Source organism: Ambystoma mexicanum, chromosome 8 (genome assembly GCF_040938575.1).
Source record: "Ambystoma mexicanum isolate Mex_15411 chromosome 8, UKY_AmexF1_1, whole genome shotgun sequence".
Lineage (NCBI taxonomy): Eukaryota > Metazoa > Chordata > Amphibia > Caudata > Ambystomatidae > Ambystoma > Ambystoma mexicanum.
The window spans coordinates 397852237-397873508 of record NC_090929.1 but is presented as its reverse complement, the minus strand read 5'-3'; the positions used below and the strand labels follow the sequence as shown (position 1 = coordinate 397873508).

The 21272-nt window shown below is 48.6% G+C and overlaps 1 protein-coding gene across 5 annotated transcripts in view; it reads right to left on the bottom strand.

Moving 5' to 3' along the window:
• CDK5RAP2 (CDK5 regulatory subunit associated protein 2) overlaps window positions 1–21272 on the bottom strand; it is a 2172192-nt gene that overhangs the window by 1454838 nt on the left and 696082 nt on the right. For all 5 annotated transcript variants that reach the window (XM_069609888.1, XM_069609889.1, XM_069609892.1 and 2 more), the window contains one exon: window positions 13482–13661. In XM_069609888.1, the coding sequence (XP_069465989.1) occupies window positions 13482–13661 (180 nt within the window). The remainder of the gene's footprint in view (window positions 1–13481; window positions 13662–21272) is intronic.

Genomic DNA, 21272 nt, shown 5'->3' with positions numbered 1-21272 from the left:
TAGACGAAATCCTGATTAACAGAGACTTTACTATGGTGATTCCACTGGTTGATTTTGACTTCTACAAAGAAAGAGACTCTGTGTCACCCACTAAAGAAAGGGACTGCAAGGGTACAGCTCAGTCTTTGGTTACTGGTGCCAAGGAGTCTACTGCCCTAAAGGTGCCCTTCATTCCTGAGCCACCAATGGGTCTGTCAACTTCTGAGACTTCTGTCTGTCCTCCTACAACCATTGACTCTGCTATGATCCAATCCACAGCCCTGCAGTCATCTTTGGCACACGTGTCTTCAACCAATGAACCGCTGCCATGTCTGCCATTTACTCAAGAGCCAGTCCAAAAGACCTGGACATGTTTGTATCCAGCAACCGAGATTGCTCCAGCTTGCATGCCTTCAGCCTCACGGGTTTCCCCTGGCCTGCCTGTCTTCAGCTACAGTGACTCATCCTGCAGATCATCCTTCAGCTTTAGAGCCTCCGGTAGTCCATCAAAAGTGCATGTCTTCAGTCCCGGAGTATACTGAGTATTTGCCTTCAGTTCATGAGACGCCTGTATCCTGCATAGCCTCGCTGCCAATATCAGAGGTATACCTGTCTACACCATCAGATCCTGCTGTATTTTCTTCTGCTCCAGCGGTTCCTCCTGAATCCCAACCATTTACTGTCGATGAACGTCTAGCTTGCCTTTCTTTTGCTTCAGGAGGAGCACCAGAATGCTTGCCTTTTCCACAAGACGATTCTCCCAACTGCTTCACTTTAGCATCAGAGCCTCCTAAAGATGCAGCATCAGAGTTTGAGACTTTTGCCAGCTCCCGCTTCAGAGTCATCAAGCTGGACCAAGTGGTGAGTCAGAACCACTCACCTGGGTGTGCACAAGGGGTGGTGCAGACCGGCGTATTACCTACAGGACTTGTGAAACAGAATTCTGCCAAGAAGCACCAGTCGGGTGCTAGTAGCCAAAGGAAGGGAATGACTGCTGCAGTTCAAGATGTGTCTGTTATTGCTCCTTCTGCGAGTCTGCCTGAAATACCAAGTACTGCGTCTATCACTCCTATCAGTATGCCAAACGTCCCTGCTGTTGTATCCCACGTGAAACAAAGTGGCTACACGACTGTCACCAGGAGTACTAGCCTTGTACAACCCATTGGACTTTCAGGTCTCCAAGGCGTAGAACATGTGCAGTCAAACCTTAGTCACTTTCAACCACAAGCCTTTTCCCAGATGGATGACAGAAGGAAATCTGAACATCTACCTCAGCCACCACCTTCTCTAATGGCTGAACATAAACCTTTCCTGAAGCCAGCACTTTCCTCACCTCCCGCATGTCCACTCTCGGCAGAAAGGCTAACAGAGCTTCTACCATTGTCTAAGGCATGTTGCACCAGCCTGCCTCCCTCCTCAAAGACTTATAAGGGTCCACTCCCAGTGACTGAGCTTCCTGGACCTTCCAACTCTGCTTCTGGTCCTGCAAGTCCTTCATGCCTTTCTTCGAACCATGAGTCTCTTCCTCACCAGAAGCCACAGTTTCCATCAGTACCACCTCCAAAGACAAAGCACTCCTATCATGGAAGTCCATCTGCCTTTGCCCACAGGCCACCATTTCCATCAGTGCCACCTCCAAAGAAAAAGCACTCCCATCATGGAAAGAAGATGTCTCGTGCGGGTGGCGGGCACCCGAAGACGGCCGTAGGAGGGGGTATACTGTCACGACTCGCTCCCTTCGCTCCCGTTCCCACCATTTGGGGGCATGATTTGGGGTTTATTCCCTACTGGACTTTTCCTCCGAACTTTATGCTACAGTGCTGTGATGATTTGGGAGCGCTAAATCCCTATTTTCCAAGCTACTTCCCTTCCGGATCCATTCCAGGTTTTTGGCAGCCAGCATGCTTCTTTAACCAAATGACTATGCTTCCCAGAATGCCTGGCCCACTGCTCCACCTCCACCCTTGCAGGACAAGGTTGGGTGGAGGATAGGTAACAGCTGTGGCGGCAGGTGTAGCAATCAGCACACCCGAGGCGTGTGCTCGTTAAGCAGCTTTAAAAGCCTCAGTCTTACTTCAGTCCAGCGCTGGTCATCGTTTGCAGTGTTCCTGCTGTGACTAGTCCCTTGTTCCTTGCCTTTGTACCTAGTTCCTAGTTCCTGTTTTCTTGTTTCCTCCGCCCTGAATTTCGGATTTATGTGCTAATTGATTTCTGCTCCCTTGATTTCCTTTTTTGTCTTCCTCTGTTTGCAGGCAGCATTTCTCAGTGCTTTCCCCTTTTAGATGCAGCCCAGTTTGTCTGTGTTCTATATTTCTTTGACTCTGTCCTTTGCTGCTGTAAACCCGTTTGCCTTAGCCTTCCTCTTAGTTTAGCTTCCTGTCTTTTCCTTGGAGGGGTAGGGAGAAGTTTGCATAGGTTATTTCGTTTTTCCCTGCTCCTGATCCTTACTTTCTAGTGGGATCCATTCCATGTTTTCCATTGCACTTCTGCATTTATTTTCCCTTTGATTATTAGGTGTGGTGTGTGGTTGTAGCTAGCTCCTGTGTGAATGCTTTTGTTTTCCTCACTAGTTTGTAATCACTATTCCAACTTAGGTATTTAGTTTTCCTTCCAAAGCTGTTCTAGCCTTTCGGGGTCCCAGTTTTATCAACAGGAATCGTGGGCTAGCTGACATTCAAGAGGTTTATTCTCGTCCTCGTGAGTACAGTTCTTAAGTTCCCTTATTTAATACCATCAAGAGTGTTAGTACACAGATCCTGTCATTGCTTGCCCTCCACGTGGGTTTAGCGCTGCCAGTACCTGTAACAGCAATTGGGGGTAAGGCGCTTGCCGACTTTCCTCGCGGTCAGGTGCTTAACCCCACATCCCTTTTCATATTGGTTTTGATGTCACACTCTATTTGCAATCCTGGGTTCTAGCATACATGAGTCGTTGTTCCTGGGTGCACATTTCCCTTGCCATATTCGCTGCCTTTGTACTCGACTGACTAATCCTGATAGTCAGCCCCCTCAACCCTCCCCGCCCCTCCACCCATGCCCCCTATGTTTCTTCTTCCGCTCGGTCCATTTCGGTCCCTTCCAGAATTCTCGCGGTGTTCCGGGGTAGGTGGGTTATGGCCAGGAACTTCCGGTAACAGTCTAGGAATGGGGCCCAAGTGTCCCGAAAACGGTGCAGAGTCCCAGCTCTGGCCGCCGTTATCTTCTCTGCACTCAGAATGTCCCACATTTTCCCCCAGCACAGTGCCACCAGTGGACCCTCAGCAGTCTTCCAAGTGCGAGCCACCACAATCCACGCTGCCAGGAGGCATTGAGTCAGGAGTGTAGCTTTTCTTCCCGATCTTGGGTAGCATCCCAGGACCAGGGCCCCCAGAAGGATAGGTTCAGGTTTGAGTGGGATTGCCTTTTGGGTGATATCTGCGAATATGGTCACGCACTGGGACCAAAAAGGTTGAACCTTCGGACATGACCATCACATGTGGTAAAAGAACCCTGACTGTCCACATAGTCTCCAACAGGCAGGGTTCAAAGCCTGGTTTATGTGATGAAACCATAGGGGGGTTGTACCACTGTAGTAGGAGTTTATATGCACATTCTCGGTTCGTGATGCAGGACGCTGTTGAATGAGTTTGTGACTAAATGTCCACCCAGTTCTGGTCGGTTAGCGCGTGCCCTAGGACCGCCTCCCATTGGGCCATTGCTTAGGTTTTGGAGCGGAGGAAGTCTCCCGAAAAGCATTTATATAGGGCCTTTTGTCGCCTTTTGTAGGTATTCCCTTTGTTTGCTTCGATCTCTAGGAGAGGGGGGACATCACCCGAGCCATGTGGTCCGCCGCCAGTTGTTGTTTCTCCCGCTCTGCGTAGTGGAGCCTGCCCTAAGAGTCATGTAGCCCGGTAATGGCGTTGGTCCATCTTGCCTTGGCTAATTTGCTCACTAATAGTTTATTCGCTTTATTATTTTTGGCGTAATAAAATTGCTTCACCTTGGCCAAGAGATAAGCTGTGTGTTCGGCGTAATGCGCCTCGATTTTATTGCGGGCCGTGCGGATTGCCCGTTGTGTGTTCGGGGACCATCCTTTCAGCTTGTCTGTTTTTTCTGCTTCTTGGAGCTCCTTCTCAAGGGAGAGGCGGGTTTGGCGCCTGGCTTTAAGGTATGCAGCTCCCTGGGCGATGAGTTCTGCCCGGACCACTGCTTTCATAGCATCCCACGTATTCGCCGGAGAGGTGTCTTCATTGCGGTTTTCCTTGAAGAAGTTTCGGATCGTGGAGGCGATTGCTTCTCTCAGGGGCATGTCATTGAGGATTGGATCAAATAGAGCCCAGCGGCGCGGTGGAGGGGGTGTAGCCTGATGGGCTCGGATTTCTAGGGTTACTGGTGCGTGGTTTGATAGAGTGCGTGTTCCAATCGAGATTTCCTTGACGTAGGCCAGAGTTTGCGGTGAGGTCAGTAGGAGGTAAATTATGGAGAAGGTCCTGCGGACGTATGAGTAAAATGAAAAGTCCCTTTCTGTGGGAAGAAGCACCCTCCAGGCATCCACCACCTCCAAGGTCCTGAAGAGGCGCAGGATTCCCAAGGCCGTGTTAAGATCTTTAGAGGAGGGGGGATGTGACTTGTCCTTCGTGGGGTCCGGGACTCTGTTGAATTTGCCTCCAATCACCTTCAACCCTTCTCAGAAGGAAGAAAGGGTCGAGCCCAAGGAATCATAGAAGGCCGTCTGGCCCACGTTAGGAGCGTATGCAGAGACCAGCGTGTAGAGTTGGCCCAATAGGAGGCACTTGATTGCCACATAACGGCCCTCTGGATCTATTTTGGTGTTTAGGATCTGCGGGTTTAGGCCCTTTCTGAAGAGGATCGCCGTCCCTCCTTTTTTGGTGCCATCCGAGACCAGTTACTATAGTGGGAAGTCTTTAGATCTGAGGCACCCAAAATCCCCCGGGACCAGATGGGTCTCCTGCAGTAAGGCCACACCCGTGTCTTCATCTAGGAGTCATTGGATGATCAATTTGCGTTTAGCCAGGGAGTTCAGGCCTTTGACGTTAAGGGAGATAAATCAGAATATGAGAGCACAGGGGGTCCATCACAACGGAGGGAGGACTAGTCGCCATTATAGAGGGGTTGCAGCTGTTGGTCACTCTGTCTCTGAACTTTTAAACAGAGCCTCCAACAGGAGCACCCCAATTTATACAACGTGGGGGGGGCTGGGGTTTCAGAATCAGACCCCCCCTTGGCCATTTTGGCCACATCCATGCACTCCACCAACATTGTGGTGTCTGGCAATTGCATGAAAATATAATTCCAAGGACTCATTGGTGGTCTGTACCCCGGAAACGGGCATGAGCCATGGGGGGTCCGTCAATAGGCTTGTTTCTAGAAGCTGAGGAGTTGGGATTTTCTGGAGAATAAGCCGGGGATTCCAACGGATTCAAGGAGGGTGAGGATTTGCAGGAAGCGTGCGGGGAGCGTGCAGGTAGTCATTTTCTTTTCCCGTATCTCGGGACCTGGGACCAAGAAGTCCCCTTGGGCTTTGTTTGGGAGGCAGGGGCTTCACCACTGTTGATTACTGAGCGCACTAAGGCGCCCTCAGGGGAGCCTGAGTGTAGGATCTTCTTGGCATCTTTCAGATGGGTAATTCTACGAAGGGATCCATTGTGGGTGAACTGGAGAGGTGTTGGAAAAAGCCACCTGTATCGAATCTGGTGGTTCTGGAGGTAAAGGGTGAGAGGAAGGAGGTATTTTCCCTTCTATAAAGTGAGTAGTAAGAGGTCCTGGTAGATCTAAAGAGGGGTCCCCTGGAAGGACAGTTTGTCTCGTGTGCGGCTTATCGCCGAGATGGCTTCCTTAGTTGTAAAGAGGTGCACTCTGGTTATCACATCAGGAGGGGAGTCTGTTGTCCCCCCGCGTCGAGGGCGTAGCCTATGGGTTTGGTCCAGTAGAAGCAACGATTTGTCTAGGTGGGGGAGGAGGGCTTGAAAGAAGTTATCCACATATTCGGGGAGATCTTTGGCCGGGATGGAGGCTGAAATACCCCGGATTCGGAGGTTGTTACGTCGAGCCCTGTTTTCGAAGTCTTCTTGTTTAAACTCAAGAATCTCACATCTATCTAGCAAGGATTGGATAGAGCGGTGGATCTCCCCCATCGATGTTGACTGGTCTGGAGAACGATCTTCATTTTCCCCTATGCGCTGTTCCACTTCTGTAACCCTTTGGTTAGTATACACAGGTTTTGTGGTGAGTTCCGTCATGCATGATCTGAACTCGGTTTTGATGTCCGCCATAAAGGCCTGGATGTCCTCTTTGGTTGCTAGGGATTCTTTATCATCCAATGTCTTCTGTGGAGCCACTTTGAGGGGGGTATCAGTTTTCTTGGACTTATCTGTCACCAGTAGCATTGTGGAGATATCCGCATTCTTATTGGCCTTTGACTGTTTAGCCATGGTGGATTCCCGTTAGAGGTGGGGTTGGGGGGTGGGAGGGAGTGTCGAGTTGCTTGTGTTTGAGAAGCAGGGTCAGATAGGTGGAAGTCACTGGCCCTGCCCTTAGCAGCTCTTCAGGTTGGTGGGTGTTTAGTATCCTTGTTCGGTGCTATTGTTTGGGGGGGGGGGTGCAGAAGCGTGCGCATTTGGCTCCAGCGGTGGCCAAGCGTTGCAGAGGTAGCCAGTACCCAATGGGCAAACTGGCAGCTAGGGGGGCTGGGAGGGGAGTAGTTGAGGGGCCGGGGTGCCCCAGGAAGAGGGAGAGGGGGAGATTCCTATTTAAGGCTGTGTTGCTGGCTATGTACCAGGAAGAGCCTTGTAAGGGGAACAATAGTGGTCAGGTGGCGCTGGCTTTTCTCAGAGTGTGAAGTCCCATTATAGCTGGAGCAGATCCAGTAGGCCTCATCGCTGTAGTTGTCCTTGTGGGTTTTCCGGGGCGAGGAGATGCCCGCCAAGCACCGCTGGATGGGCAGGGCGCCCCAGGAGTAAGCTGGAGGGGCCTGTAGGCAGCCTCTGGAGTGCGGTTGTTAATGGGGGTTGGTTGCACGCAGACAAAGGGGGTCAGATCAGTGCAGGGGCTCACTCCTCCTCCCGGAGCTGTCAGGGTGCGCAAGCAGAGCAGCTGGTTGGGCCGGGGTGCCCCAGGAGTTGGTAGAGGGCCCCCCGGGCCCCAGGGATGTCCCGATTCTGTGTTGTGATGGCCCAGTGAAAGTTAGCTGGATGAACATGAGGGGAGCTTCCAGGTCAGCCCCCCTCCGAGGCGGTTCCCTGCCTCTATGCCACACGAGGCGTAGGTGTCCAGTTCGGTCCCTGACCCCCTGTGTCCATTTAAGGGGACCAGGAATGCACTTGCCGCAGCGCGAGACTCCCCAGGCCACAGGCACCATGTCCGGGTGGGGGTGGGGGGTGCGAGAAGTGCGGCACCGGGACAGGCGGCAGCAGGAGGAGGGCCCTTTATGGCCGGAGTCCCCTCTCAAGCCAAGCCAAGAGGCAGTGGGGGCTCCAGTCCGGCGGTGTCAGGGGTCCACGGTCCGGTCGAGGAGCTCCTCCTCCGATCAGCTCTGACAAAGTCACTCAGCGGGGCTCTGCTCTCTTGTGCCGGGAGACCGCGTCAGCGCGAGTCCCAGGCCGCCATCTTGGTTTTGTTGGCTCTCAGAGCGCAAAGTCGGTGGAGGGGATTCGGGGGTCCCCCGGGCTCCGTCAGCCCTCAAAGTCAGCCCCAGCACCCCCAGGTCCTCCCATCATGCGGCGTAGCGAGAGAGCTTGGAGGCTGGTACCAAACTCCAACAAATCTCCATTTTCCGCAGGCCCGGCACAAAGGCTCTTAAAGGAGCAGCCGCATCGTCGGCGCTCCAAGCCACGCCCCCATAGATGGCTCATCTTTAAATATGTCTGTTGGTATTAGATCTAGGCCTGCCGCCTTACTACTCTTTGAAGCGTCAATTGCATCCTCAACTTCCTTGAGCGTAATATATGGCACATCTACATCAAGCACGCAGTCAGTGGCTACTGGGGGGAGTAGAGGACAGACAAGAGTACAGATTAGAAAAATGCACCCTTCATTCTTCCTTACCAATGCGACAAGCCAATGGTTGATCCCCTTTGGAGTCACTGTCAGACACCAATTTCCAGAATAGGACATTGTCTCTGGCATAGTGGGCATTAAATAATCCCTCCCATTTATCCCAAAAAAAAAAAAAAAAAAAATTTAAAAAAAAACAATCTTTTTGTCAGAATTAGGTTTTTGTATTCACATCTAAGGAACTTCAGCTTAGATTTGTCAGCCCCCAATGGATCTCCAATACATTTTACAATGGCTTTCTTTGCAGCTCGACAAGCCCCATCGTACAATCCAGGTCCACCCACAGTTCTTTGCTTATTTGCTATTACAGGTACTGATACATACAGCAAGATGTTGCCCTTAAGTTTTTCAAACTGTCAGGATTTTAGCATGTTCGGTCCCCAGGTTACAGATAGATTCTATATTAGCCAGAATCGAAACATCAATTTTTTTGCTTACGCTTAGAAGATACAATTATGGCCCAATTCAGAGGTTTACGAATCATTCCCTGCGCCGCCGGCTGTGATGGTCCCAAGTCAATAGCTCCAGGGCCACACTCCGCCACATCCCACAAGAGGCTGATGGATGGGGGAAGCTGGTCACTTTCTATCGTACCGTGTATTCTGAAATTGTTCATTCGTGCCCAGTCAGTCGCAGATATGAAAATATAATCAATTAGTGAGCTACCATTATGCCCAATAAAAGTATTTTTGGCTGGTTGATAATTTGCGAATTTACCATTGCAAGCCCTTAGATTTAAATAGTACATGATGGTAGATGATTGGGCAGCTAAACGGTGCGTTGCTGTGGGCAGGCGGCGACCAAGGCCGGAATGTCCCAAGCCAGGTCCCGGTCATCTCATAGCCCTTCCAAGTTACTTAGAGATTCCAGCTGAAGATTAAAATCTCCCACCACCAAAGGAAAATGTTTGTGTGACAATATAGGATTATTCTTTAATAGCACAGATTGGAGGCATTCTAAGCATACCAAGCCATTTATGCTTGAAGGCCTATTATGAATGTTAGCTAAAAATAGCAACTCAGCTTTGTTAGTCTTAATAATAAGCATTTGCACGTCTGCAGAATTAGTTATAAATTCCTTCACCTCCCAGCCCAAAGAGGCTTTGATTCAGACCAATAGACCGCCTGATGGCCTGCACTTCATGCCCTTCTTCGCAGTGACACTGAAGGAATGGTAGCCTTGTAGCACAAATGGCTCCAGGGCCCAACTCTCCTGGTGAGCAATCACATTGTATCCTCGCAAGAAGTTACTCCACTCTGGGCCATCCAACAGCCTATTCACCCCTGCAATGTTCCAAGAGAGGAGGCTAAACATCTGCACACCTGGAGCCGTCCGACCCCACTCCTGCCCAGTCAATCAGCTGCCTCCACAACGGCAGAATCAGGATTCAATTCTTGAGCACAGCAATCATGTAGCAGCCTGCCAGTTTGGCTTGATCCTCTGGTACATGCAGACATCGGGGCAAAGGTGGAAACACATCCCTTAGGGTGTTGTCTAGGGCAAAGGCATGCTGCTCAGAGTAAAAGTAACAATGAACTTTTGCAGCCCGCTTACGACCTACTAGGAGTTTATATACCATAGACAGCAGGATTTCAGAGCATGCACATAATAATGAAATAATTGCTGGTGTTACAAATTCAATTAGGGCCTAGTTAGAGGTGCTGTTCCATTTCGGTAGTTCTATACGGGCAATATCGCTAATGCTGTTTGTAGATAACAGGGAAACCTTCCCACACGTTTCTAAAAGGGTGGAATGATTTAAAAATGGACTTTCCACTTTGGGGTCGAGTTCCTCAATCTTCACCGTCCTAGAGACCAACAGATTGACATGGAGCTCATCATGCCATTTGTAAGGAACAGAGTGCTTGGTAGATGACAGATAGGTGGGAGAGTGGCAGCAGATGAATCTTTGAATGAAGCATCTGTACTGTGATCGGAAGCTACAGCAACTTTTGGTGTTGTAGTTGGCTCAACGTCCCTGTATTTATGGCCTGGGATGCATTGACTTTTCCCCATATTAAAGGACTTACTTTGCATGGGCACCCCCTATTACTGAGGGGACCCTTAAGCACCACCTGCCGGGTTGTCCCATCTCCCTGTTTAGAGATAGTTGTTGGTCGGGAGATTGGTGGAGGAACCTTCCCATTAGTGAGGTTCGAGATGGTAGCTGGGGCAGCCCCATTAACGGAAGCCAAGTTTTTATTGGTTTTCCAGACTTTGTTAAATACTCAACGCTTCTGGCTTTTTTCCCACTCTATATAGAAGGACTGTCCAACATTGATTGCTGTATACACAGGGCCTCAATTGTGTCCTCCTCTGTGGCTGCCATAATGTGAAGAGACTTCTGCTGCTGGTCATTTCTCAGAAGGCCAGCTTGTTCCATGTTGAAATTGTTTCCCGTAGACCGAAGTATAGTTTCAGATGTATTGGATGATCCTAATTCCTTCAGTTCCTTTGGATCCACTTTAGCAACAACCTTGGCAATATTAGCAGCAGCATTATCTGTGTCATCAGCACTCTTGTGGTTGCAATTCTGACTGCCATCTAGAACGACGTTGGCCATCTAGCCACTGTAGCTTTCAGCGCCTGCTGCTCTGTTGCCATATTTGCACAAAGAATAAATAAGTCCTCCATTTTAGACAATATTAGATAGAGTGTCATGGCCATTGGACAAGGGCCCAGGCCTTCCTCACCCCCCCAACCACCAAGGTCCATATGGACCCAGTCCTGGCACCTCTGGCGCCAGGCTCATAGAAAAAGGTGCTTTGCACACTCTGTGCCTAGGGCACGTGTATCAGGGCAGGGCGTGGCCATAGAACATCATTGGAAGGCACGTGCAAGAGTTCAAGGGAGGGGCAAGGTGGAGCCGCAAGGCAGGGCCTAAGAGAGGGGCCAGAGCCCGCCTATTTAAGGAGAACCCACCCACATGCCCCCGCTTCATGTTTTTCTGCTTTCAGCAGCATAAACGCTTCCGCTGCCCTTACCTGTTCTTCATCTCGTCGTGCATCCACTGGATTCCAGCTGCTCCATCGCTGAAGTCCAACTTACCTGGATCTCGGTACTTCATTGCGGAAGACGCATCTTACCAGATTCCAGCAACTCCATCGCTGAAGGCACACCTCACCTGATTCCAGCTACTCCATCGCTGAAGGCGCACCTTACCCGATTCCAGCCGCTCCATCGCTGAAGGCGCACCTTACCTGATTCCAGCCGCTCCATTGCTGTGCGCGCATCTTACCTGCATACCATCGCTATCAGAGTCGCAGCCTTTCCTCACCTGATCCGGGCATCCTGCAATGCCGGAGCTCCACTTCTTTTCTTCATCTTCGCAGTACCTTAATCTTGTAGCCGCGGAGCTGCTCTCAAGCATCCAGACTCCGCTCTATGCCGCCAGTCTTCTCCTGCAAGGGAAAAAGAACACAACAGGTTAGAAGCCATATAAATAACGAACGCTTGGCTGCGCCATACCTGAGTCTAGAGTTCCATTATAAAGGCCAACTTACCAGCTAATTCGGGAGCTCCATCATCTTCAGGGAAACCCCAGACTCGCTCCACGGCTCCGATCTGCCATCTTCACACCTATTGGAAAGAGATAAGATATTGCAAGAATTACTATTAATAATCAAGGCAAAAGACATTATAATATAACAAACATTAATCATAACCAAAATACTTACCTTCTAAGTGGATTGGTCGCAGCCAGTCTGGATCACCACTTCCACGGACTAGTGAAGCAACTAGGTCCACTCTACGCGCCCCTGCTACAAGAAGCAGGATGGAGAGCTCAGCATTACAAAACCAAAGGTGAGCTTGCATGGAAAAACGCTTGCGCACTTCATTTTGGCATGAGAGGGTCGAGGGTATTCACGGCACCACCACGCCATTCTCATTGCCTCTCATCTTCTCTCAGGGGCAATACCAGCGTCCAGAACAGCAGGCTCAGAAGCAGCTGCGGGAGGGAGTCTCTATCCAGGGGAGCCAAGTTTAGGGAGGGCTCCAACCGTGCCCCATCGCCCCCGCAGAGACCAGGTGAGTGTAACCTTGAGTGATGAAAGAGAGGTTACTTCATCCGTAAAAGAACAGTGCCCTGAAGAGGCTGATGGAACATCAGCTAAATTACATTCACTGAATCCAGAGCTTCCAAGTTTGGGCTGGTTAAGGTATTCGAGCCAATAATGTTGTCATAGATGGACAATACAAGACCCAGAAAGTTTCTCTTCAGGCTCCGACATAAATTAAGAAGAGATCCAGGATAAGTGTGACATGCAAAACCTAGAGTTTGGGGTTGAACTGGCACTACCTTCAGATAATATGGACAACAATGGATGCAGGGGGCCATAAACTGTCCCCCAGACAGATATGGGCAAGGTCAACATTTCATCTGTATGGATCTGAAAAAGAGGGACCAGTGGACGCCCCATAGCTTTAGCAGAAGCTGCCATTTTAGGAACAACCCTTACATAGCCAACAGCACTGGCTGCCATTTTAACAGCCCTCAAATCTGTGGTATATCAAAGCGGAGACACCTCTCCAGTGCCTTCTGATGCGATTTTATTAATCATAAAAGTAAACCACCCATAACGGACATAATGACCTTGGTGACAGCATCCTGGTTAGCCTTCATGCTTGCTTTTAAGGCGAGAATAAGGCACCGCAAGTTGTACCCTGAATACATGTCCAGGTAAACCATCAATGGCAGGATTAGCCATTGTACATTAACCTTTGAGTGGTCTTGGGTAAGGCATGGGACAGGTACCATACAACTGCATAGGGTCCCTATAGGGTCCAGAGACACTTTAGTGTCACTAGTGCAGGGTGCTATGAAAAAAGGAGCATTCTACCTATTTTTTGGTGAAGGATGTGTTTGTAGCTTTGGAAACATTATCCAAGCGAGGCTAGGTACATATGGGTGCAGGACTTGCAAAAGCAAGTAAAATAAAATCAAGTTTAATTGTAACAAGAAGAAAAATGTTTCCCATGTGTACTGGTTGTCTAGTCTTGCAGATGTGAATAAAGTACCGGCAGGCAAAGCCAGAGGGCAAATTATGGTGGGACAGGCCAGGTGCATGTGAACTGGCTTTGCTTCAAAAGCAAGTTGAAGATTTTTGCTGTAAAAATTTACCCATCCTGCCGCCAATTGAACAACGATTCACACAAGCATGGAGGAAAGTGCACAGGACGTGGGAATAAGCAGAGAGAAAAAAGGGCAATAAAGGGAGGTGGTGGTGAATGGCCCCAAAACAGCCTGTAGAGATTCACCATACGGAATTCTGAGCATAGAATTTTGAGAATATTCATAAATGGCAGCTGGAATTAGCATCCCGCTAATTTAACAAAGGTATTATAGGTACAGAGAAGTAAACCTGTTACACAGTGAGACAAGCCTTTGAGAAATAGAACACCAATACATTATTTTGCAAACGTATTTATGGATTTTGGTGTTCAACATACCTCTGCATCGTGATTCCTGTTAGCTAATGACTCCTGGAGCGTTGATATAACGCCATCTTTCTCCTTCAGTGAGCAAGCACTGTTCCGTTCAAGTTCTTCATTTACTTTCACCAGATTTTTGAGTTCATTAAACAGTTGCACAAGTTCAGCATCTTTTTCCTTGATCACCCTGTCTTGTTCCTTAACATCAGAGCAAACAAAATACTTGTTTATGGAAAGTGATCAGTAAGCAGTTCTTACAAAGGACGCAGCAGCTAACATGAAGCAGCACGTTTCATGTGGTGTGAACAGTCAATCAGACTGCACATTGTGTGCACAATTTCAAATAAATTTAAATAATAGCAAGGTAAACTCATCCCTGGCACCCTTCATAGCTGAATAAAAATACCTCTGTAAAAAGGTTGTGGCACGTGAAAGTGATTTTGTCAAATACATGTTACTTCATTTAGAGAAACTGCGAACATGTTTAATGTTCGTACGTTATGATGAGCAGCACAACACTCATGAATTTAAGGCATGATAAAGTATCTACATTGCAATAGTCCGTGATAGAGGAAAATACTAGCAAAAACTATTGGGTGATCACCGTTTGCAGAGGACATGTGAGTTCTGTCACAAACCAAAGGGTGAATATTGTCCCAAAAATTTAATCAGTCAGCGCATTTGGGGCACTCTACTGCCATTAACTCCAGTTTCGATAGACGTTGGTGAGCAATGGGGATTTCATTGGCGCCTGGGGAGAGATTGCAATACCTGGGGATCCTTGTCGCCAGGGAGCCGGCAAAACTGTTACAAAGTAAGTACATGGAAAGGCTGAGTGCCCTGGAAGCGAAGGTGGAGAAAAGGATGATGGCTTGAATTTCTCTCATTAAAATGGGGGTGCTCCCTGGGATGGTGTACATCTTCGCAAATGTTACTTGTATAGCCCCTTCTTAGTTTATGATTTCAAAAAACCTTTACAAAACTTTGAATACATGTGCTTCATGAATAAAACAAAATAGAAGTCCAAACGTAAAAACAAATGTATATGACAGAATACATTGATAATACAATATTTCACAATTTGTTCAACATAATGGAAAAAGGGTCATTCAATTTCAAGGCAAACATGTGAACACAAACTATACGATAACATTGACTTTTTATATTGATCTATGCGTTTCATTCTGAATCAATCAGGAAATGTTAACGAGATTTTAAAACCAAGTTAATAAGAAACGCAAATACGGTCGGGCAGCACAGTACAGTTTAGCTAACCACAATAAACCTCGCAACTGTACCTAATGGAAATAAAGCGCAGGTCGTACAAATACGCAGACATCAACTAATTTAATTTTACAAAGGTAGCGGGCGCCCCTCTCTCGCAAGAACAGACATGATAACCTGTTCAGTGGTTATTAACCACTTGAGAGTTCGCAGCCACTGCTTTTACTCACTGTGCCTTTCACAGATGGGAAATATCCATTTGCATATCAGTCTTTGTCCTGCCCAGGGGCAGTCCAGCACCGAAATACAATGGCAATTCCAATCTGAACGAGAGTACCACCAGCAACCCCATACACGTGTTTCACCCTTGTTGGGCATCATCAGTGAGGTGAAGCTGATGCCTCTCTAAGCACAGTGAGAGGGAGACCACGTCTGGTTGCCCCCAGGAGACCTAAGGTTACCAATCCCAGGTTCCTTAACAAATAGTTTTACAAAGGTAGCGGGCGCCCCTCTCTCGCAAGAACAGACATGATAACCTGTTCAGTGGTTATTAACCACTTGAGAGTTCGCAGCCACTGCTTTTACTCACTGTGCCTTTCACAGATGGGAAATATCCATTTGCATATCAGTCTTTGTCCTGCCCAGGGGCAGTCCAGCACCGAAATACAATGGCAATTCCAATCTGAACGAGAGTACCACCAGCAACCCCATACACGTGTTTCACCCTTGTTGGGGATCATCAGTGAGGTGAAGCTGATGCCTCTCTAAGCACAGTGAGAGGGAGACCACGTCTGGTTGCCCCCAGGCGACCTAGGGTTACCAATCCCGTGTATGGGGTTGCTGGTGGTACTCTCGTTCAGATTGGAATTGCCATTGTATTTCGGTGCTGGACTGCCCCTGGGCAGGACAAAGACTGATGTGCAAATGGATATTTCCCATCTGTGAAAGGCACAGTGAGTAAAATCAGTGGCTGCGAACTCTCAAGTGGTTAATAACCACTGAACAGGTTATCATGTCTGTTCTTGCGAGAGAGGGGCGCCCGCTACCTTTGAAAAACTATTTTTTAAGGAACCTGGGATTGGTAACCCTAGGTCTCCTGGGGGCAACCAGACGTGGTCTCCCTCTCACTGTGCTTAGAGAGGCATCAGCTTCACCTCACTGATGATCCCCAACAAGGGTGAAACACGTGTATGGGGTTGCTGGTGGTACTCTCGTTCAGATTGGAATTGCCATTGTATTTCGGTGCTGGACTGCCCCTGGGCAGGACAAAGACTGATGTGCAAATGGATATTTCCCATCTGTGAAAGGCACAGTGAGTAAAAGCAGTGGCTGCGAACTCTCAAGTGGTTAATAACCACTGAACAGGTTATCATGTCTGTTCTTGCGAGAGAGGGGCGCCCGCTACCTTTGTAAAACTATTTTTTAAGGAACCTGGGATTGGTAACCCTAGGTCTCCTGGGGGCAACCAGACGTGGTCTCCCTCTCACTGTGCTTAGAGAGGCATCAGCTTCACCTCACTGATGATCCCCAACAAGGGTGAAACACGTGTATGGGGTTGCTGGTGGTACTCTCGTTCAGATTGGAATTGCCATTGTATTTCGGTGCTGGACTGCCCCTGGGCAGGACAAAGACTGATGTGCAAATGGATATTTCCCATCTGTGAAAGGCACAGTGAGTAAAAGCAGTGGCTGCGAACTCTCAAGTGGTTAATAACCACTGAACAGGTTATCATGTCTGTTCTTGCGAGAGAGGGGCGCCCGCTACCTTTGATCAACTAATTTAATATGTGCAAATTACGCAAAAGTGCAATTGGCCACAAGAACCAAAAGTTAACAGACCTCGCATCCCATTCTTGTGGGCAATACCATTCTTATTTTAATAAGCAACACTTCTTCTGGTTGAGGATTACATGTGTGGGTGTACACCATAGGGCTGCCTGGCACACATTAACTCTTCCTTTTGGAAGAGGTGGCTTAGACATTCAGGAACTTGAACTTTATTTGTATTAAACAACTTTATTCAATTTAAAAAATCAGTCAGACAACTGGCTTTTGATAGCACAAACTTACTGAAGACATGACTAAGTAATTGTTAAGTTCACGTGCCGATTCCCTCACAATGCCAACTCAATCTCCCTCTTTTCCTCTCAGCCTTCCTGCACCCCACTACTCCACCTCGGAATTTAACCCTAGCTTCACATTCCTAGTCATCAAAGCAATGCCATATACTTATACTGCCGTATACTTATATATAGTAGGCCTATACACAGTTGGGAGTTCATTGTTAACATAGGAAATAAAATAGGAGCCAAATCCCCACACAGTTGTCATATTTATCTAATGACAGGGCCGCGAATTATTCTGCCACAAGATCTCCCAAATCTTGTCCCACCACCTCTAAATGTTTGGCCCCTCTGGTGTTTTCCAATTGCGCGCTATTGTAATCTTCGCCGCGAGCAAGAGATGGGAGAGCAAGGCGGCGCAACTTCCCCCAATGGGTGAACTCCCTCCTCTGTGTCTCCCAAAAGTATCATGAGTTGGTCCAATGGCATAGTAACATCAGTGATTGATTCAATATGATAGCCCATGGATCGTACCTCTCCAGCCCTGAAATCTCTCCACTGACTCCCTGTGGCTACATGGATCAAGTTCAAGACACTATCGCCCACAAGGCTTTCTGGGGCCAGGAACCACACTACATTCAACTTTATCTTCCCAAGCATCTTCCTTCTGGAGCCCTCCGCTCATCCACCTTCAACTCTCTGAGGGTCAGCCGCTTCTTCGGGCAGAGAGGGGGGGGTAGATCTCTTCCCTCGGCTGGGGCCTCCCTCTGGAACAGCCTTCCCTGCCTCTCTCAAACTTGAGCAGGACCATCTAAGGTTCCAAAGCAACTCAAGACCTTCCTTTTTACTTCTCTTTCCCTCTCCCTCTCCCCTGCTGATCTCCCCAACTGCTGCGTACACTGGTTACCTGGCCACCCACTGAGTTTACGGATCCAGGGTCCTGCATGACAAGTTGCCCTTGCACTGCCTCTGGGCCCCCTACCACTTAAAGGGACTGTATCTGTAACTCTACAGTCCCCTGACTCTCTGCACTTATGAGCCACTCCTGGCAGCCCTTATGAGTTACTTGCACTCTCCCTTCTCCCCTTCACCCAGGCACTTCTCCCCATTCCCCCTACCCCGTACTTGCACGATCTGAATGACACAAGGCCTAGTAAGATTGTTGTTTTGTCCTCCATCTGTCCTTCACTTCTTTTCTTGTCGCGCCTAGAAATACTTGTACAGGCGCATCATAAATTACTTATATCATATCATGAGAGAGAAGTAAGTTGCTCTCGTACATACATGTCCACGTGTGCAGGTACGTCCCGACCTTGCCACAGCCGCTACAGCATGTGCTAGGATACCCCTGATTAATTTTGCTTAGCTTCTCAGGTGGGAGATACCACCAATAACATAGTTTTAGTAGTTTTAGTTGCCATTGTTTGACAGTGGCGCAATGGGAAATCCTGCGATTCCTAGCCCAGATGCGGTCCCAAGATTTCTCCCCAATATGGGTTCCCAAATCCTGCTCCAATTTCAACATATATGGTAATTGTTACTCTGGGCAAATTGATCCAAGAGCCTATTAAGTTATCCACTTTCACCTTGGACAGTGTTGCTAGGTAACCAAGTTCTAGGGCAGGCAGGGATCTAACCGCTCTTCCCTTTACATCAGTGTTGGAGGCCCAGTGAGACAGCTGTGCACATCTAAATCTCTCATTTTCATCTAGGCTAAACATATTTTGGCATTCGTAAACTTCTGCGTGACTATCTGAATACAACTGCCTAAATTCCTTTAGCCTGCCCCTTTCCCATCTATCAAAACATTTCCTCTGAAACCCAGGCGTGAAATCTGGATTACCTTCAAACTGGGGATAGAGGACTTTGTCCCTGTGACACCCACCATCTCCCAACTGTCTTGATCTAGGACGCAGTGAAATTCAAAGTCGCCGATAGCAGAGGGAAAACCCTTAGATATAGTTTGGCATTAGTGAAGGGGGTTGGCCCAGGGGGGATCAGTGATGGGTCCTGATCTATGCAAAGCCATATAGGGTGAGATGACGCCCCTCACATGAACAGTGTAGAGATCTGGAACCCTCATACCTCCCAGCCTCACACTCGTCATCAGGACTTGTTTTAGGATTCGAGTTCTTCTTTCCATATGAATGAAAATATTTTATTCTGGAGAACGTGGAAGTTCCCCATTGGGATCTGTACTGGGAGCACCAAGAAGTGGTATAGCAGTTTGGGTACCAAGTTCATTTTTATCGCCGCAACTGGGCCTAACCAAGAGATGTCCTGAGAAATGCAGAGAGCTACCCACTTTGGAGAAGAGGGGAGGATAGTTAAGCCGAAAGAGATTGCCCACTGCCGACGGGATCTTAAACCCCAGGTAGTCTATTGCATCATATGACCATTTAAATCGGGCAGAGGTTCCACAGGAGTCATTCGGATACGGGAGAGATATAGAGCGCCAGACCCTGGTAATTAACTAAAAATCCAGAGGCTGAGCCAAACCTCCAGAGTTTGTCCAGTAGAGCGGCCATACATGGCACTGTAGCCGCGAATGTGACTAGGGCATCGTCCACGTATAGCGACAACTTGTATTGTTACGTTATGGTACAGTGCAATTTTATGGGTATAACTGCATTCTAACAGACTGTTGAGGTGTTCAAGGAGTAGTGTAGGTTATGTGTGCAGCTAGGCTGAAATTGATCGAGGGGTATAGCTGCACTCTATTGTTTGTTGGTGTTAAGTGGAGAGTGAGCATATTGGTAGGAACGAGTGTCTGTTATTACTTCTTGGTTACTTTAGGAGCTCGAAGAGCAGGCCGTGTCTGTCCTGGTGGTTTGTGGTAGTGGATTGAGATTGGTGCGGATTATGTTGTGTTAGGCCGGCTGGACGGTACTTTTGCAGAGGCTGTGTTGCAGGTGTCAGAGGGCCCATTTTCTGGATCCCTGGTCATGGTTTTATGGCGGGAGGCTGGGTATTTCCTGACATGTTTGTGGTTATCACATGATTCTCCGGAGAGTCCAGCCAAGCATAGTCACTATTGAGCCTCCGGTGCAGAAGTTCTTGTCCTTATTCCTAGGTAGGCCAGGGTTGCCTCATTTGATCATATACAACCTTGTGTGTCTGATAGGTGGCATGATGGGACCGAACCGTAATGTTTAAAACATAAGTGCTATGAGGCTCTGCAGTGGTGGCTCTGTGAGTTGATAATTAGGTGGGTAGGGCTTGACATAGGTTGGCAGGGAACAGGGCCAGACGTAGTTTGCTGGCGGGGTGGCCTGCAATGGTGGCTTTGCGTGTTAGTTCCCGGGTGGGTAAAGTTTGGCCAGTCGTATTTAGCTGCCTGAGGAGCTATTACGGTCTGGGAGTGTGGTGGTGCGTAGGGGTCTGTGGATATATTTGTATGAGTGTGGTTAGCATCTCCTGGAATGATTGCACTTTGCTTCCTTATTGGAAGGTAGTATGTATGCTTGTTTGAGGGTTTTGTTGCTTTCTAGTTTCCAGGTTGATATATGCAGAGAGACATCTCCTGGTCTTTGAGCGTAGGGCATGTCTGGGTGGGTGGCAGTGGGCTTGCCTGTTCACAGCATACGAATATGGTGAGTTCACGTCTTGGGTCTGGAATCGTGGGCAATGGCATTTGTAGCGTTGGGGGGGCAAGGTCAACTAGATGGCACAAAGAGGGCTGCTAGGCCCTTGTTGGTCGAACCGGGGTGAGTACAGCCCACAGCTGCCTAGCCCAGAGCCTGCCCGTCTCCAAGCTGGTTTCCGTGCCCCGTCAGTTCCTACTTTTCTGAGGCAATGTCTTATTAACCGGCTTCCGTGTCCCAATTGTTCCTGTTTTTGAGATCATGCCTCTCTTTCTGTAATCTGGCCATTGGTGACTAATTGGTGGCCTTGAGCGATCCTTTTCATGGATTACAGAGAAGCCATGTTTTGAGTGCTCTGCGGAAGGCCATGTAGTTCTGGTTGTTTTGAATGTGGGAAGGCAGTGAATTCCACAGTGACTTGGCTAAATTGGGGGCTGGAATCACTAGTAGGTGGGCCGTGGTTGAACTTAGGGTGCGTTTTGGGCGGTAGGGCATAATCTTCTCTTAAAGGTATGTCGGGCCAGCCTTGTGCACTTCTCTGTGGGTGATGCAAAGGATTTTGAACGTGGCCCTTTGTCCAATAGGGAGCCAGTGAAGGGTGCAGAGAGCATGCGATATGTGGTCCCGTCATCCCGGTGCAAAGAGGAATTTGGCAGCTGTGTTTTGGAATCTTTGGAGTTTGTTAAGTTGGTATGCTGGTGCACCCAAGTACATGGAGTTCGCATAATACAGCCTGGACATGACAATGGACATAATAGATGCCAATCTGTTGGGGTAGCAGAGGTAAGGGAAGATGAGTCTCAGAAACCTGAGGTGGTACTGACAGAATTCAGATACATTATTGATCTGTTGGAACAGGGTTAGGCCCAAGTCCATTGTGTTGGAGGTAGGGGAGGGGGTGGGTGGAAAGAGTGCTGAGGGTGTGGGCCATGGGAGTGG